We start from the raw sequence: 14,349 nt of genomic DNA, 5'->3' as shown, positions 1-14,349 counted from the left end.
CATCTGCAAATACCCCAGAGCAATTTAGGGCAGCATATTTGAAAATGAGAGACATTCATACTATGTGGGGAGCAAAAACAAAAACAAAAAACAAAACCTGATTACAATTATTTAATTACCATTTAGGGACTGGGAGGTTGGAAAACTAAACTATCGGGTGTGACTGACTCATCTGGGTTTGCCTGGGACTGATTCCATTTTAAAATGGAGAAAGTCCTGTGTTCCAGAACCCCTTCAGTCTTGGGCAAAGTCAATGGCTGGTTACCCAGAAGACTGGAAAATGTAGGTTCTTATGGGCAATGAGCAAAAACATTCTCAATGTTAATGTCAGGACGCAAATCACATAAATGTTAATACAAAGAAATTTACATTAATAAAACTTGGAAGGGCCTACACTGCTACTGCTTTCCTTTCATAAATGTAAACAGAAGCAGCACAATTACTGCCCAAATCCCCAATCCTCGTCGCAGGTCAATGCTGAGTTGGGGTGGGCAGTGGAGACACCACCCAAGGCTGTCCTTACAGATCCTGGCCACGCCCACAGCCAGAGCACAGGCCTGCTTCTCTGGTACTGGCCTGGAAACCTTTGGGAACTCTCCTTCCATTTGGTTCCTTGGGTGGTCCTGCTTTTTGCTCATTTTTAAAGCTGGGTTAAGTGGGAAATACACGAGGGTGTAGATAGGAGGAAACTGAATACTATTTGTCAAAACAATGAACGGTGAATATACAAATTACCTGTCGTAGGAATGCTAATTTTTAATGACCCATAATTTTTCCTTGCAATAGGAGTTTGTATGGCTTTCAGGGAATGGAGGTGTGGAAGAAATGAAGAAATTTCTTCAGATGTTTCCCTTTCTCCTATAGCTCGACTTCCTTTGGCTCAATCTGAAATATCTCAAATGTAGACTTTTGGGGTTAACACGTTCCCAGATTGCATTTATCTGTGGCTTTGTACACATTTCAAACTTTTCTATAAACTAACTTCTCAATATTTAAAATCAGAAATTTAGAAAAATTTCTTTGGTTAATAATTCAACTATTTAATTTTGCTTTTAATATCACACAAAATTAGATAAGGACCAAAACAGTAAATCCGTATTTTTGCCAGAGATTCCCTTACTTCTGATCAATGTGTATACTATTTCTAGGTCCCAACAGACATTTAGACCATAAAGAGAACTCACACAGAAAAAAACATTCTATTTGATCATATATATATACACATACATATATACATATATATAGCTTACAACAGTTCTCAGCCTGCCAATCCCTTAAGTCCTCTGAATTTGCTGAAATAAAAAATTATGATAATTTTTTTAAAGCTTTACAGTAATAAGATATTCACAGAACATTATGAGAATAATTCCACAATCTTCTAAATGCCAAAGAACAGGTAGTTTAATAAAATCAGACGCTAAAGGCAGGAATTTTGCTCAATATTTTAAAACTTAATTTCAAGATACTCAATACAATTGGTTAATATGTAGGTGTTTAAATACATATGAGATACAGAGGTCTATTGTGAAGTAATAAAGTACATGCAGCATTTTATACTAGGTACTTCATGGTCACAGAATGAATGACTAAAATCAAATCTTTTCCCTCAGCAAACATGGTGATTTACATTTTCAAAGGGTTCTCATGGAATGGGAGGTAGTGTGGTTCCTGAAAACCCCATATAGTTTGTGCCAAATATATTAAGCAGCAGCTCAATGAAATAAAGGCACGGCCCACAGGACAGCAGGTTAGGTCCCTGCCAAGAGCTGCCAAACTAACTGGGCCAAGTCTATCAAGGGGAGGAGGATAATACAAAGAGTGAAGAAGAGGAGGAAAAGGAAGGTGGGGAGAATTCATGAGAAATCCACAGCAGGATGTAGGGACCCACTTTTCAGTTCAACTCAAAGTATGCCGGCATCTCCTCTGCATAAACCTTGGACAACTGGATTTTAAATTCTATCCTTATATCTAACCAGCTACATGACTAATTTGGGATAAGTCCTTATTTGTCGTTTAAGTCCATTTTTTCTTCCGTAAAGTGAAAATTGTTATGCTGCCCCGTCTGATCCCACAGAGTTTTTGTGACAATCACGATAGTATGAGAAAGTATTTTGGAAATTATAAATCTCTCAGCTAACATAGGAAAATTGCATCAGATCCTTTGCCGAAGAAAGGTAATCTCAGCCAGGTAATCTCTGTCTCCCTAAGCCAGACAACATTCAACATTTATACCTTTACAGTGTGGCCATATAAGCAAAACAGAAAGTGTCACCAGGGATCATAGCATACTGTCATGATAAAGTCTTCCCCAATATGGGACTCCTCATTTTTCCATGAGAGAGACCTGCTGCGTCTACAAACAGTCATTTCAAATGTCTGGCAGGGCATGGGCGCGTATACTTTCTACAGCTCTATGAGCATTTAAAGGAATCCTGATTTAGCAACGAACTGACACATGCTCAGCTTCTCGTCCTTTCATGAGTGCAGACGCTGTGAGCAGACAATACTTACACACTCGGTGTGCACCGGATGTACGGCAAACAGCAGTGCCGCCAGCAGCGACGATCTGGGGGCCAAGTTTAACCTCCGGCCTTTATTGGTGTAGTGCAGGCCACCGAACAGCACCGAGAAGACGTCCACCATGAGCACCGAGATGCCACCGTGCAGGAGGATGTTGACCACGTGGAAACTCACAGGATGGAACCCTCCCGACAAATAATAGTTAATCCTGTAGCAAAGGAAGGGTGCTCACACCAGATGCACACAGGCACGTGAAATAAAACGCAAACCGTCCGAAGGAAAAGGCTGGTGAGTGAAAATGTCAAAAGGAGAAGAGAAAGACTTTGTGTAATTTTAGTAAAATGGCCCTGAGATAAATAATGCCTGTCAAGTTAAGAAGATTGAAGAAAGGTAAGAATATAATTAACTGCAGAGGGGAGAATGGACGATAAGGGGACCTCTGAGGAGTGGGACAGAAAATACTTGGAGAGGGAAAGTGAAAGAATTTTTTAAGTGCAAACAAGGCAAGACTGCATTCCAAGAAGACATAATACATTGCTCATGGCTACCCTATAGGGATCTGGATTTAAGATAGTCATGTAACTTGCTTATCCCCACTCCCCCCAAAAAAAAGTACTCCTTTATAGTTTGTCCACCAGCCTTCTGAACAATGAACACAATGAATTCTTATTTCTGACTAGTTTTCAATTACCGGCGGTTCCAATTCATCATTTCCATGCTTCTTTGAGATCCATACACAAGTATTTAATGCATCCAAGAAACAGCTATGAATGGAAACTTTGTGTGGTGACTAAATCTATTTAATGCAAACAGCTCCCTAATTAATGAGGGGGTGGTGAGGGTGTTTTTAGCTTCACTTTGTTTTTGCCTATTGACTTGGTAACAGTAGGAAGACTTATAACTTTTTTGTAATGAAAAAAATCATAATCTCATTAGCTGTCATATCTTGCCTGAACTCATTGTTTCCTCAGTAATCAGCAAAGGATCCAACCTCCAAGAACTGTACAAAATGGAACACTTCACCAGTTTGCATGTTCTCCTTGCACAAGGAGCCATGTCAATCTTCTCCGTGGTTAGCATCTGCAGAGCCAAAGTGATGCCTGCAATGAAGTTTCCTCTTGCACGCTTTCTCGTTGTCCTGTGACCTAACTCCTAACAGCTGGAACTATCATGTACTTCTTGGAGCCTCTCAGAGGTGAGTGGCTTATACTTCCCTAGGAACCACTGACTTGACTCACGGACTCTGGAAACCTTGTCACATACAACCTGGTACATTATCATGCACAAGACTTGGGTGACCCTCTTGTACAGCCCACGCTGTCATACCTCACCTGAAAGTCAGGACAGTGAGAGGTCGGTAGGACTTGTGGCTAGTGTTGCTGGTAAGCCTACTGCCCCAGAAGTCATGATGCCACAGGTCTCCGAGGGGCGTTTCTGCTCGGAGATCCTGCAGGAACACAATCAGAGGACATTGCCACCATTATTTCTTACCTAGGACACATGCAGGCCTCCTAGAGGGTCTCCTACACCCTCTGACATGTTTTCCACATTGATCTCTCCAAAATGCAAATCAGGTCGCTCCACCCACCCCTGCTTACAACACTGCAATAGCTCTCTCCTCTTCTAGGACAAAGCCAATGTCTTGATGTGGAATCCATAGTCCAGGGTACACTGGCTCCCACCAAACTCTGCAGGCTCATCTCTCAGACTTGGTGATCCTGCTAATGGCCTTTGTCCAGTCCCTACACAGCTCCTCTGTCCCCCATTCCAGAGGCTTTGCACGTGCAGCTCTCCAAGCAGCTGGTTATCCCTCAACTCTTCACAACTCAGCTCCTCCCGCAGTTCATACCTTGGCCATTTAGCTGTGACCTTCCTGAGCTGATGCAATTCCCCTTCTTGGGGTATCTTGCATCTGTCCTGATTTATAATCATGTAACTGTTTTCTGTCTGCCCCACTGCACTGGGGCTCCAAGAGGCCAGGGACACATCTGTGTTTGCTAGGAGTACACAGAAGGTCCTCAATCTATACTGAATGAATAGATCATATAGCAAAAGGAGATCACCATTACCTTCTCTCGTATCCAATACATAAGTTAATTTACCAAAAATATCCCAGTTAAAACATAAGTGTGGCTAAACACATACGAGTTTCCAATTTTTGATCATGAACTAAGCAAACAGTACAATTAATGAAAAAACAACTTCCACATAATTTTTTGAAGGTGAAGATCACAAAATGTTAAAAAAAAAATACCTTCCTTGCTACTAAGGCAATTTAATTTGGTACTGTACTGCAGATGCTTAAAAATGCACTTTTTTTTACATTTAAGTATGAACCTCGATTGTATAAATTGTGTCTAATAAGAAGGCAGACATGGTCCTGTAGGGTAAGTAACAAAACCCAATATTAATTTTCTGTTTAAAGCATAATTAGATAGGAGTGTTTTAGGGACTAGAAATTATGATGTACTAAGTAAACACAGTACCGTGTATCAGTCAAGACTTCACTGCAGTAACCCAAATCAACTCTGATTAACTTAAGGAAAAGAAAGGAATGCTTAAGGGGATTGCAAGTCTCCCTGACGACCGTGGGCTCGAAAACCAGGTCCAGAGCTGTGCAGCCAGATGCAGGTCCCCAAATCACACTACTGGACAACCTGCTGAGGCTGCCCGGCTGCCTCCAGGCCCCCTCTTCTTTGCCTGACTAGCTCCTGACTCCACCAGGTGGGCACACCTGATAGGAGAGCCTATATCTGTGTCTGCATCCAAACTGGACAGTCGTTGCAGCTTGTAACAACCAGAAGGTGGGGAATGCCTCAAACAGAGAAAGTGTGTCAAATCATGGCTGGCCCAAGAGAATAACCAGTGTTCATGACACACAGTAGAGTTCAGTGAGTCCTAGCTATTTAAATGCTTGCTGACTCAAAGGGAAAGGCTTGCGAAGAGGCAAGAAATGCAAAGTTGGTCACCTGATACTCACTTGGAGGGTGAATTTCACTTCCAGTGGGTGTCAGCCTCAGAGGCCTTGAGCATATCGACCCCCTCTATGAGTCGGTTAGATATTTCCTGAAGGTTCTGTAATCCATCTACCAACTGAATTTACTCAGTTACAAAATTGGAAGTCCATCTTCTTTTGCACTGTCCTAGGAGTTCTTGTTTAGTTGTGAAGGGGTTGGGTAGACGATCTTTCCCTCCATTTGAGCAGAAAATGAACACCAAAGTTCTAAATATTGGATTAGGTGTAGCCTACACAGAGCAAGGCATGCTACAGGAAGAGAGGTCAATCGTTCCTCATAAAGATTTATGGAAAAGACGTGTTACGTCTGAAATTCCTGATAACTCTACTGTCTCAAAGAAAATCACCATCTCAATGAAAGCAGGCAACTCAACACTACAAGGAAGCATCTGGAAAACAGTCCTGAACACCAATAAAACCCAGTAACAGCCTGTTTCACATTACTGTAGGCATGGTGCCAACGAAGGAAGGAGCGCCTTTCATTAAAGAGGAAAGCAAAAAGGGAGGGTGAGTGAGTTAACAGAGGGGCACAGTGTGAGGCGCTGCCAAATGCTGCCAAGACAATGCACAGCAGAGCCACCACAGGGCTTCATCTGCCTCACCCCACACCAAAGGAAAGAGAATGAGTCCCAAACCAGCGCACCCCACATCCAGCGGAGCCCATGCTTTGCCCTGCCTTGCTCACCAAAGTTCTTCCACATAGGTTCTCAGTTCACACTTTATATACCGTCCTTAATAAAAGTAGAAGAGCCAAGAACGCTCAATAAAATCATGATTTTTTAAAAATAAAGTCATATCCTCCAATACTTGTTAGGAAAGCAATTCTGCAGCTATGAAGCCACGGATGTGACATAGTTGCTTTGAGCTACAAACTTCTTTTTCTCTTAGGCACAGTTTTAAAAAGTACTGAAACAGAAACAGCTGCAACAATTGCTGGGTGAACTTGAATTACAAGGGAAGAACTTGAATGAAAAACAAGCATCAATAATGCTGTAGTTTGTGCCATCAAAATGGAGAAAATCAATTGCAATGTATTACAAATAAAATATCTGCAAAAGTCATTTTCCCCATCCCCCTCCCCCATACTGAAAAAATGTTTGTCACATACAGAATTTTTCCAACATTTTAAATATGAAAATGACGTTTTTCTTCATTTGGTAGAATCCATGACTTCAAAAATTTAAGAGCATACAACAGTGTTACAAAGAGTTCCTACAGTTGCATTATTAGAGAGAACGAAGAGGAGATCTAGAGAGAGAGATCATATCCTCTCTCGAGAGAACATATCCTCTCTCGAGAGGAGAACGAAGAGGAGAGAGAGAGAGAAAGAGAGAGAGAGAGAGAGAGAGAGAGAGAGAGAGAGAAAGTATATTCCTTCAAACTCTTTGCTGGTTAAGGCACACACATAAAATATCTGCTGAGTAACTAGATTGTCACCAAGGCTCTAACCTGTGTTATTTCCATGTTCTTTCTCCTCTGGGCCTTCCCTGTCTCCAAGAATCTTGTTCTGATTTTCTTTTAGCTCCCTTAAGTCTTTTTCTTCCCTTTCCACAAACCTATTTCTTCTTTCTATCTCTAGTTAGTGAGTGAAAGAGAGTATCATTTTCCCTACACCAATATAGCAAGCTCCCATTGATAGGGCAAAACTGGCCGGGAAATTGCAAATTCAGCACATTTGCGTCTCTGAACATGAAATGAGCAGGAACTGCATTATCCACGGGCAGCACGCTCCCTGTCCTCTAGCAGCTGTCATCAGACTGTCAGGATGCTATCAACAAAGGACAAAGAAGCAGCCAGCTTGCTGCCTGCTGCTGAGGACATAACTTTTGGTGCGTGATCAGACTCTTCCATCACTGCAGCAAATGCATATTTTTTTTTTCTTTTTTTGGAGCTGGGGGTGGAATAGTTCTGGCCTACAGTTCTGGAAATTTGTCACAAAAAACCTGAAATACTTAGTCTAAGATTACAACACCCTGGTCATGTAATCTTAGAATAACAGTTTCTCTGATACAGGTGTGGACTGGGGCCTCACATAGGGAGGGTAAAGCTGAGGCGAGGCAGGGCTTGGGAGACCCTGCTGTCAGCAAGAAAAGGAGCCCTAATTCAAGATGCTATCTAAAAGAGATGGAAGTGATGGAAGGAGAACTGACTCTGGGTGGTGAACACACAATGTGATATATAGATGATGTATCACAGAATTGTACACCTGAAACCTATGTAACTTTACTAACCATTGTCATCCAGATAAACTTTAATTTTAAAAAGAAAAAAAAAAGTAAAAGAGATGGAAAATCTAGAGCATTATTGGGGCCCAGGCAAATGCTTAACCTAAGTTTAACAGAAAATAATGATTCAACACAAACTTAGACTATTATGGAGACATAGGCAAGTGGTGAACATAAGTTTATCAGGAATGAATTAAGATACAAACCTTATTGTTAATAATAGCTTCAGAGTCATCAAAGACAAAATCTCCATCATAGCTACGTGCGAAACATACAAGGGAAACAAATCCCACTACTAACTTAGCCCAGAAAGGAGGAAGAACAGAAGATGGAATGATGTCATCCAAACTGGCCTCCAACTCGGCCATTTTGAAAACTGCAGGCTGCCAGCCTCTGGCTGCAGCATTATGCTGGTTAGAAATCTGTAAGAAAAATAACATGATAGAAATACTCATCAGTGCATTGTTAGGAATGTTTCTCCAGTGTACATATTTACCTTAAGAGACTAAGAGTTAGACAGTCACTTTTGCTGCAATCTGAGAGCATGTGCTCATTAAAAAGTTAAAGCTGTGGTTTTCCAACTCTAGTGGGCAGAAAAGTGACCTGGAACACAAACAGATTCTCCTGGGCCCAACTGCAACCTACCATTGGAAACCCTTGGTTTTCTGATGCTGAACTGTCCTTGACAAATACTGATTTAACGAATTCCTATATTCATCAACCCCATAAAGGAAATCAATTTTTATAGTTCTGGAACCAGTTTACAAAGTTAAAAAAAAAGTTGCCATCTTAATTCAATCAAGAAAAATCAAGAAATATTCATTGCGGGGTCTTAGCACCTTGTATGTGGGGGTGGGGTATGCAACATGAATCTGATTCTGAGAACTCAAAACACTCATGCCAGTTAGATGAAAATCTGGGAGAGTTTCATAGAGATGATGAGGCAGGGCATGTGATCAATGCTTGTTCAGTGGTTCACACACAGACGGTAAACAGAGGATGGAGAGAACGTTGTAGACTCACTGATTTGGGAAAATATTCCAGAAAGGGCTGAGCTGTATCTGATAGAGGCTATTCTAGGTGAGGCTATGACCTTCAATATTGGTGAGAGAATCAAGTTAAAAATTTACACTTTTTTTTAACTTTTCTTTCAAACAGGCAAAATATTAAAGCCAGAAATTTGTGCCTCTCAGCCATGCGTCTTACGTAGTTCTGTGGCCTTTTGTGTGTCACCTATCCTCTCAGAGTCAACTTCCTGCGCTACTGTGCAAAGCATAATAACTTCTCAGCAGTGAGAGCTGCCTAAGAGCTTCCTGGCTTGGAATTTGCCCAAAGAAATAACAAATTACCTCCCAAAATCACCTTTTATCTGTCCCCATTCCCACCACATCCTCAATAGGTGCTTTCTTTGGATTTACAGGATTATGTTTGGGTCAACTCCTCAGGTTCCAATCCTATGTTCCTTTGGACAAGTTACTTAACCTTGCTGGACTTCAGTTTCCTCACCTCTAAAGAGGTGATAACTGTGCTGACTTCACATGGTTGTCGGGAGGGTTAAACAACATATCCGACTAAAGTGGTTAGAAACACTGCCTGGCTTTAATGAATGCCCAGGGGACGTTAGCTTTAGTACAAGTACTTTCTTCAAGGAGGGTGAAAGCACAGGCACAGAGATATTTTCTTTTGAAAATCCCCTTTAGTGTTTGGTTTGTTGGTGCTGAGGCTCGTCTTCCTGAGTAAGGGACCTGCCCCCATTCCTTTCATGCTGAGATGGAGGACGATCCCAAGCCCCTTGATTGGCAAGGCAGTTTAGACAAATATTTGCTTCTAGGCCGCTAAGGGAATACCCCAGATTATGGAATCAATAAATCAGCCAAATAGGCCATCTGAGGTCACAGGCATCCTTTCAATAGGCTTCTCTATCTGAGTGAATGCGGAGAGAGATCCAACAGTCACTTTGTCCCTTTCCAGGTGCTGGAAAAAGATCCAGATTTTCAATCGAGAGAGGAAAAGCTCTGCCACTTTCACTGCTGGTTCTTTGAGCTTCTCCACCAGATGTAACTCATGCTCTCAGCAAGTGCTTGGGGGGGCGGGGATGGCGAGTAATGGGGGGAGGGGAATTCCAGCTACCTGCTGCCTTTTTTTTTTTCCAGTGTAAGGATAAATCATTGGTTAAATGCAAATTACAGATGCAAACACAATATAGGTCACCATGTAGGCCCCAACAGCTATGTCTACATTTCAGCTAAAGAAATTACTCCTGCTACTTAAAATAAAGAAGACTTAATAGTTAGGAAGACACCATGACTTAACATGGAAGGAATAAAAAAGTGTTCTTTGGTTTAAAAAGTTAATGTGGAGGAAAGCAAATATTGTATACCAGTTTTAAATGCACAACAGAATGAACGTGATACATGGTCTTGATGTTATCTGCTTTAGGCCCAAATATTTGAATATTATTTCACAAAAGGTTGTCATGAGGTTCAAGTGATCTTACAGGAAGAATATTGAACCAGGAAATAATTTGCGCTTCTGAAATTAGTTGTCAGGCTTCACTGTCATTTCAGATTGTCTGTAATACAGACTAATCATTTTCGTACCCAGGAAACAGTTGAGATATATGGAAGGCAGATTGTGGACCCCAGCATCTGGGGTGCCTTGCTGGGCCAGGCTTGGATGCCTGTGGAGTCAATAGAAAGGTTGAGTCAATCTCGGAACGATCCCCTCTTCCTCTTCTGCAGGGCCTTCAGAGAACACAGCCTTACCCTGTTCCTGGCCTCCACATTATTTCTCCATTCTGGTTGGTTCCCCTCCTCGTAGCAGTTTCCCACCCTTAGTATCCAAGGTTCCTACTTCTTTGCTGCCTCTGAAAATACTCACAGATACCTTTTTCGTTTAACGCATTATGGTTAATGTGTATAGTGAATAGTTCAGAAAAATACTGCAGATTAGCAAGTGCAACGAAAGCTACAGCGTGTTCGGAACTCATGCAAAGTTCTCAAAGACCAGTGATTAAGAGCACGGGCTCTGGAGACAGACAGATTTGGATTTGCTACTTGCATGACCTTGAGCTACTCAGTCTTTCTAAGGATCAATTCCACATCGGCACAACAGGGTACTACTACTTACTTCAGGGGGTTGTGGTAAGGATTAAAGGAGAGAATATATGGAAATAATTTAGTTCCATTTAGTTATTGCTGCTATTTTTGGAGAAATTAGTTCCTGATGCCTAGTAGTCCCTGACTTTCTGTCTTGGAATCGCTGATGTTGCCCATCAATTGTCTATTCCTGTTGATTGCTTACCAAGGCCAGAAGTAGCCCATCAGGTGATCTGATGCAAGTGAGAAAAAGGTGCCCTTCTTTTGAGCAGACCCAGGGCATTGCTTCCCTGGCCAAGTGTCTGTGTGTCCTGTGGAAACTTCACAGCCATATATACTGATCCTGTTCCCAATTCTGCTTCCTCCTATGGTAAATGACCTTTGTTCTTCAGTGATCCCAGCCAGGCTCGGCAGTCAGGTAAGAAAACCCTGCCCACATGAGGTGGTACAGATAAGGGGACCATTCCCCTCCACCTTTTTTTTTTCTTTTTTTTTTTTTTGTACCCAGGCCATGAAATAGGAAGGGACACATTCCATTTTTCTTCTGATGGGCCCTTGGCTGCATTGCTCTGTTCCTTGTCTCCAGGTGATGTCCTACCTGGGAGCCCTGGCTCTTGGATGTAGCTGGATGTAGCTGGTAAGTTTTTTACATGGAGTGAGAAGAATGAAGCCCCACTGTGGCCTCAGCCTCAGTTCAGTCCAAGCAGTACTCTAACCAATTTTACCAAGGATAAAGTTGGTGCTCTGATCCCTATCTGACTCCTGTGCCCATTTCACACTGTGTTCAGAATTAAGCAGCCCTACTAGCAGTTGAATTTGCAACAAAGCAGAAGTCTCTTTATTCTCAACTTCTCCAACTTCTCATACCAGACCTCTATTTTCAGGGGGTTAAAACACATGAATCAATCACCAATGAAAAGGTCAAAAAGACCTGAAACAGGGCACCCACTCTGCTCCCAAAAACAAATGTCACTGAGCTGTGAATGCTGGGGACCCAGTGGCTGCTGAGACAGCAGCCTGGACTGCAGGAAACAGAATGACAGATCAAATCTAAAAAAATGAGCAAGCCTGGAAAAATGAGCAGCAGCCACCTACGACAGAAAATGCTTCCACGTGCACTCAAGGGCCTGCTGGCCTCGGGCTTGCCTTTCTACCTCATCAGTAACAATCCTTCCACATGCCAGCTGCCCTCTTGCCAGGCTGCGATGAAACAGAGCCTCTGGATATCAGATTAAATAACTCTATCGTTTCTGACCCAGTATCTGGAGACCTGAGCTGACTGCTTCTCCCTTGGAACCTTCATGGCAAGGGAGACGGTCATCTCAACCTCCCCACACCACATAGCGCTGAACAAAATGCTAAAGTGCTATCTTTCTCCAGTGATCGCCTTCCTGTTTTTCCATTCAGTGACACGAGGCCCATGCCTGCCTATAGCCAGAATGACTGCGTGTGGTTCCACATTCACAGTTCCACTGTCCCAGAAAGTTTCCAGCTTGCCAGTAGCTTGTAGCCATTTTCCGGTGGAAGTCGGTCTGCTTTACTTTACCCTATCTCCACCTGGGGCACGCCAGACGCGGTCGGGACCGCAGGGAGAGGGGAAAAGGAGGGTCCCCAGGAAGTAGTTACTGCAATGGTTTCTCAAGGAATTCTCCCCGCTCATCTGCTCTCCCAGGGAAAGAGCAGAGTAGGATGATCCACAACGTGCTGGCTAGAGCTTTCCTCTAACTCCTCCCTTCTTTTGTGTGTGGTTAAAAAAAAAAGAAAAGAAAGAAACAGACACAGCCCACAGTCACAACATCAACAAGACCAGAAGCCCGCGGAGTTCGCAGGAGGTGAAGCGGAGGTTGCTCGATCTGCTCGGCTTCCCCAAACTCCAAGCCTGCGCAAGGGGAAGTGGCGGCTGGGTGACTCCCCGGTGGCCCGTCTGGTGCACGCGGCTCTCCTGCCGCTTAGCTCGGCAGCCAGAGTGGAATAGCTGTCACTCGCTGCTCTGCAGGGGAGCCGCCTTTAACCCAAGGCAGACGGCCAAGCGGCCCGGCTGAGCCCAGCCATCGCCCGCGCCACAGACAGCTGGCGGCCAGGCGCAGGGTGGCGCGGGGCCCCGAGGCCAGGTGTAGTAGGCGCCCGGTGCGGAGCTGGCAGGGTGATCACTGCCCGGGATTGAGGGAGCGCAGGAGCCACAGGCCAGGGTGCGGACAGGGGGAGCACGCACCCTCCACAACGCGCCCTTTGTCCCGCGTGCTGCTTACACCGGGGCGCCCGGGGCCCGCGTCCCCCGTGACCTCGGCCCCATCCGCAACCCGAGTCCCGGAACCAACTCCTCCAGCATCGCCGCCGCCGGGCCCGGGCCAGCCCGCGGAGCTGGGGGTGCGGCAGCAGCGGGGACCCAGCGTCCACTCAGCGCCCAACTCTGCTCGCCCCGCAGCGTGCTCCGCCCAGCTCGGCCCTGCAGGGGCCGCCCCGCGCGTTACCTGCAAGGAGCCCGAGCGGCAGCAGCATCTCCCTCCCGGGCGCGAAAACTCCCGCGGCTCTGGTCGCCCGCCCGGAGCTGGGCAGGGGGAGGGGCCGCCCGCGCCGCACCCCCCGCCCCCCGCCGCGCCCCCTCCTGCGCCGCGCACGGCCCTCACCTCCCGCAGCTCCCCAAGCTTGCGGGCGGTCACTCTCCCACTCCCGCCTCGGCCCGCCCCCTCCTCGCGCCCGTTGGCTGTTTCTTCCGTCACTTTCAGCTGCAGCCGATCCCTCTTCAACCCATTGGTGGATGCATCGGTGACGTCAGGCCAGAGAGTTCTAGTCCGCGGCGAAGGAGCCGCAGGGACAGACCGACTCCACGAAAGCGGAGTCCGGGCGGGGCCGGGGCGGGAAGGGGCGGTCCCAGCCTGGCCGGGTGAGGCGGGCTGCGGGATCCCGACCTCGCGGGTGTCTGCAGGATCCCGACCTCGCGGGTGTCTGCGGGCCGCCGCAGGCCGCTCCTTTCTCTTGGTTTCCGCCGGCGCGGGGCCTTTCCCTACCTGTCTAGCGCTTCTTGCGCTGTCTATGGCGTTCCGCGGAAGGGCTGCAGCCGCCCTGCAGAAACAGGAGCTGGATCGGAACAACCAGAACTCTAGACTTCTTCCTGTCTAGGAGGAGTTACTTCAAATGTGTGTCTCCACTTTGTGCCTCTCAGAACGGAACTGAAACTGCATTCTTCTATCCAAGGCCCGGCTGCTCCGGCTTTTGTTTTTAACAGCTCCTCTTCCACGGCCCAGGGTCTTCATTCTGCTGACCCACGAACCGTGCTGTGGCGCTTCTCCTGGCCGGATCTTCATTCACTAATTAGTCACTTTGCCCTAAACTTCCACTCCCAACCTAATTGCCACTCTGACCCTCATTTGCGGACTACTTTGTCTCCTGCTTTAAGAAAAAGAGAAACTTTATCCACTTTCCACTGACAACCTACAAACCTACTCCTGATTCCATCCCCCTCACACGCACACTTTTTCCCCAGTATCAC

The 14,349-nt window shown here is 45.3% G+C and overlaps 1 protein-coding gene across 4 annotated transcripts in view; it reads right to left on the bottom strand.

Annotated features, from left to right (window-relative positions):
* Window positions 1-13,535, bottom strand: part of TMTC4 (transmembrane O-mannosyltransferase targeting cadherins 4) — a 57,723-nt gene extending 44,188 nt beyond the window's left edge. For 2 of the 4 annotated variants that reach the window (XM_081047103.1, XM_081047105.1), the window contains exons 1-4: window positions 13,487-13,535; window positions 7,968-8,183; window positions 3,852-3,967; window positions 2,512-2,728 (exon numbers count right to left, since the gene is read on the bottom strand). In XM_081047103.1, coding sequence (XP_080903229.1) covers window positions 2,512-2,728; window positions 3,852-3,967; window positions 7,968-8,129 — 495 coding nt within the window. In that variant the 5' untranslated portion in view covers window positions 8,130-8,183; window positions 13,487-13,535. Of the gene's footprint in view, window positions 1-2,511; window positions 2,729-3,851; window positions 3,968-7,967; window positions 8,184-13,330 lie in introns of all 4 variants that reach the window. The other 2 variants (XM_081047104.1, XM_081047106.1) reach the window with 2 other exon arrangements.
* Window positions 13,536-14,349: the final 814 nt, after the last annotated feature.

This window comes from Rhinolophus hipposideros, assembly GCF_964194185.1.
Source record: "Rhinolophus hipposideros genome assembly, chromosome: 4".
Taxonomy (NCBI): Eukaryota; Metazoa; Chordata; class Mammalia; order Chiroptera; family Rhinolophidae; genus Rhinolophus; species Rhinolophus hipposideros.
The sequence above is the reverse complement of the archived record's forward strand: the minus strand, read 5'-3'. Positions and strand labels throughout refer to the sequence as shown.